The following is a 5000-nucleotide window of genomic DNA, read 5'->3' as shown; positions in this document are numbered from 1 at the left end:
TGGCTGTATGAAATATGCTGTACAGTAAGAAAACTACTACTTTACACCCACTACATTCCATTTACAAGAAAAATCAGGCAGGAAAATACAACTATATGATTGGCTTTGGGTGTGGTGGGCCTACTAGGCAATATCATGGGTATAACTGCAGGAAAACTTGCCAAACTGAGTACGAAAAAGGCTCGCCAGTTTTGAACAGGCTTTGCATGATTGTGACAAACAGTAATGCCTGCACATGATGTGAAATGTGATGATTGTGAAATATGGGACTCTATGGGTTAATCATCACTTCCTGACCTTCTCCATTTACCCCATTCCTTGAATTTTGAGGAAGAATTTGTTTTGTTTTTATCACTCCTATCATCATCAGTAAGATTATCCTAACCATACTGATAATAACAATAATAAAATAATAATTATGAAAGCCACAATAAAAATATAAGCATTCTTAATAAAAATTCAAGGAATGGGGGTAATCAGATAAGATCAGTTAGGCCTTCAGTTGGCCTTCTTGGTGAAAAAGCACTTGTGATGCCACCTGAGTGCAAACAAAATCAATAAAACAAAACCACTTTAGACAATATGTGTAACTGCTGCCAATGGGTTAAAGAATATTTCTGAGCTGAAATATGGAACTGAAAAAATACTAAGATTCTATGCAGATATATAAGCACACAAGACTTTAGGATAATTAAATCTGTAGATTAGTGTTACTGTTTTCTTTATTACATGGCACAATGATGATGGTGAACATGAAGTGATCTCAACTGCACTCTGCTATGGATAACCAACTAACCTTTTCTCTAAAGAAAGTGAAAAAAGTAATAGTAGAACATTTCACACTTCCAGAGACTGTAAATGATAAATGAAATTTCAAGAAGGTAGGTGGAGGATACTTTTAACATAAGAAGAACAGGAATATGATTGCTATTTTAAAAAAATCTTTGTCTTGACATTCTATCGACTCATAAAAAGTACCCAACTTTTCAATCAATCAACCAGAATATTGCATCTCAAATGATTTACATATTTTGTGTATTTTTTTGTTGAAACTTGGTTTCTGGGGTGGGGTGGGGGATCTATCACAGCTGCAAGATGATAAAAAAGACATGAGAGTGGAAAAGATTCTAAATCAACCTCTATTTCATTTTTTCAAAAAAGAGACTGAATGACCATGTGATTTATCATTTAATCTTTTTACTTCTAAGAACAAATACAAACATGTTAATGCTACAAGTATTCTCCAGCTGATGACATGACAAGTGTTAGAAGTTACAAGATACCATGTCCTTGACTAATTTATACTTTATAAACTTATTGGAACCTTCTCATCATCACTCCCATTTCTTAGTACAAGAAATATGAGTGGAAGCTACATTCCAAGCAGTTATTATATATAATACTTACCCTACACATAAATTACCCGCACTGTTTGTGACAAGTTCTAGCAAAATGAAAGTGATACACACACGCATATGCGCACAAACACAAACATAAACGTACAGATAGCTCTGGCTTTCTATTTCTTACTTTCTTGCTCTCTAACAAACTGTTTGCTTCTTCATTTTTTTTTTAAAGGTGTCCAATGTGCAACCATTATTCCATATCCAATATCATGTATTTTACATTATAATAATGGCACACATCTTGATTCCAGTCCATCTTTACCAGCTATACAATCCAACAATTTAGATACTTTTAGAAGATCCCTTTGACATGTAATCAGCACTCCCTGCCACATTCAATAGCGCCAGGCAATACACAAATGTATGGGTTCTCAAAGAGTCAATCACTTGCCGTTTTGCTTCATCCTTTATAGCAAAGTATACCTTTATGGTGTTAGATAATGGAACCATATGCTATTACATTTAAACTTTTCTTAACTAGTTCTTGCTGTAATATCCTTTTGGACAAAGAATATGTGGAAGCAAGTCATTGGTACCTAACTGTAAGATGATATCCTCCATGATGTAAACTTCGATGGAAGGAAAATCTACTTGTCATTTTTCATAATATCAGTTAAACCAATGTAAGTCACAAAATGCTAGAAACATTTTTCAACCTTGGTAATTAGATAGAGATTTGAATATTTTTCTGCTATGACCCTATAAAACATCAACTTCCAGATGCATGTAGTTCCCACTTGTTCATTAACCTCGTCAAAGGTTCTTATACATTCAAATAATTTTTTTGAGGATTTACAATAAAACAAATTTGTGATAGATGATTACTTTGTAACCTAAGGGACAGATACTTTATCAAGCCATCTTCATGGAGATCATTCCCTTTTCTTTGGTTAGTTATTAACTACATGTAGTCCATCATAAATCTCAAAAGACAGTATGATGGTTTACACATGATCATTCTAGTTCTTTCCAGTCTTCAAGATCTGGCAGTCTTTGGATTAAATGTTGAGAGAAACACTTATAAACAGGAAGTTTAGAAGGATACATCGGTCTTGTAACTTTTGCATCACATTATCAAGTCTTCTTTAGCTATGAATGGGTAGTGATTCAATCGCATGATTTTGAGATTACAAAATACTACTCTTTAACTTTTTTTCTTTGAAAAAAAAGAAGAAAAGAAATTTATTTCTAAAAAATTTTTAGAAACATTCTAACACTGATAATGAACATCCATGTTCTTGAAAAAGGCTCCTTCATAAAGACAATGACCAAAAACATTAGGATTATTATAAACCTAATCTGTGGCTCAAAATCTTACATTCTCTACACTTGCACACATAATATGGCTAGTAAAACTCAGCTGACCTCATCACAATGTGGTATATAAAAGGAAGACACTGGTGGACTCTAGGCTATGAGCTCTTCCAGGGCCTTGTCTCTGTCGTTATCATGTTTTAAGAGAGCATCAACTATTCTTTCATCCTCAAAACCTAGATCACACAGCTGAAAAAGATGCACAAAATTACTAGAAGGCAAAAGGACAGAAAATACAAAATACAAAGAAAAATACAGTAGCAAAAGCATGCAATGGGAAAAAAGTTTAATTGTATCGGGTTTAATATTTAATTTCTTTTATTTGAAATTTCACGTAAGAATCTTGACAACTGTATATCATGAGAAAGATTTCACAAAATCTTAACCCAATAACAGTGGAATAAAAAATGAGTTATTGGCCAGTAATACAGTATTGCTGGCGTAAATAGGCAGTTTCCCCTATTTGCACCCAGCTCATTTGAGCCTAATAGCTTATGCTTGTATTTCATTTGGAAAAATTCATAGTCATATTTAAATCTATCTATCTATCCTGTAGGCAGAACTGGATTTGACAGAGAGCATTTTCTAAGGATACTTTAATAAAACAGTATTAAAGTGAAACATGCTCATTTTCAAAAATCTGCAGAAGAGCCCATTGGCCTCTGCTTCAGGTACTAGACCGACAAGGCTTGCCTCCTGAGCACTTGCCACGTCGCACCAAGTGATCATATTCAGAAATGCAAGATATGCATATGCATTTTAGCTGCTATATTGATCATGTATGTAGATTAGAATACACTTCAATAAATAAGGTATGTTACACTGTGTAGAAGATTAAATGTGGTTTTATTGAAGGATAGAAGGGGGAAAAAAAAAATTTGGCTTGACGGGCAAACTTTCCATCATGATCACTTTGGCTGGAGTGACCAGAAACACTCATCACGAATGCACAAGGCTCTTGGGAGGGTGATTAGACTCATTTGGCAATTCTGCATTATTTCCATCGATAAACAAGTATCGAGCCACATGAGCCACAACTGGAAGAGCACCAGCTCCATGGAGGACACCATTTCTAGGCTCAGCATCGTATTTCTGGTACTGTGACCAGTGGCGCAGGTTGCATAAAAAAAAAAAAAAAAAAATTATATTATTATATATATATATATATATATATATATATATATATATATATATATATATATATATATATATATATATATATAAAATATATATATATAATTTTTCTTATACTGAGTTGTTGACTACCTTCAGAGACAATATAGATAATGCAAATCATATGACAAATATGGACACTTGAAAATGGTAAAAAAGCTAAAAATCCTTATGTAGAATTGTCACCACACGAGTCTTCATGTGAGGTGACAAGACGCACACCCGGCAGAGCAGCTGCTCAGATAAGCCTAAAGTCTGTACTTTGGTTCATGTGATTGCTGTGAAGCAACCGGATCCAAGGGTTAACAACTACACTGACATTTTGCAAACAGCAATATGACCTTCTTCATGGTAAGCTGATGTTGGGGAGGAAGTGAAAAATTCATGCTCAGTGTAATTGTAAAATGTTGTATTAACTTCTTCAACATTAAGATATTAAGCAAGTTTTAAAAGTGTCTCCACAAAGGCAAAAAGTAAAGTAGAGGTTACAGGTTATGATAATGAAGACAGTCATACCTCAATCCATTGATGCCTATTTTTGTTTTGTGAATTTTGCTTTCATAAAGATTGCTCCACAAGTGCTTATCCACAAAGAAGTCAATTAATCCCCATGATCCAGATGAGGTAACCATCATATCACGAACATGCCATCATGGAAAAATTTCCCTATGGGCAAGGGTGACGCAATCTTGCTGTCGTGAGCATTTTGGCTGAAGCCCAGGGTGATCGGGGGAAAGACTTGCCACAAATGCACAAAGCTCTTGGAGGGCGATTAGACTCATTTGGCATTTAGAAAGGGTCTTTTGCAGTATTTCCATCGATAAACAAGGGTGGAATGAGAAATGACTGGAAGAGCGCTGGGTCTATTTAATACTATCTTCATGCTATTACTGGCCATGGGGCCAGTAGTAGCATGTTGTTATTTGTGTAATTTTTATTTTTTTTTCATAATATTGAACATTATGAAAAAAAAACAAATTAAAAATTACACAAATAACAAAATATTACTTATTGTTACTATCATTGCACCGAGTTATAGACTACCTAAAGAGATGATAAGGAGTCTGTGAAAGGAAGTCTATTAACATCTGGATCAAGATAATCAAA

General features: G+C 34.2%; 1 protein-coding gene across 4 annotated transcripts in view; it reads right to left on the bottom strand.

The window, feature by feature from the left end:
* The window catches only part of LOC119577116 (stress response protein NST1-like), a 23333-nt gene that overhangs the window by 4436 nt on the left and 13897 nt on the right, over positions 1-5000 (bottom strand). For 2 of the 4 annotated variants that reach the window (XM_037924799.1, XM_037924800.1), the window contains exon 6: positions 1-2909. This exon is cut by the window's left edge and continues 130 nt beyond it. In XM_037924799.1, coding sequence (XP_037780727.1) covers positions 2814-2909 — 96 coding nt within the window. In that variant the 3' untranslated portion in view covers positions 1-2813. The remainder of the gene's footprint in view (positions 2910-5000) is intronic. The other 2 variants (XM_037924801.1, XM_037924802.1) reach the window with 2 other exon arrangements.

Source organism: Penaeus monodon, chromosome 9 (assembly GCF_015228065.2).
Source record: "Penaeus monodon isolate SGIC_2016 chromosome 9, NSTDA_Pmon_1, whole genome shotgun sequence".
Classification (NCBI taxonomy): Eukaryota; Metazoa; Arthropoda; class Malacostraca; order Decapoda; family Penaeidae; genus Penaeus; species Penaeus monodon.
The sequence above is the reverse complement of the archived record's forward strand: the minus strand, read 5'-3'. Positions and strand labels throughout refer to the sequence as shown.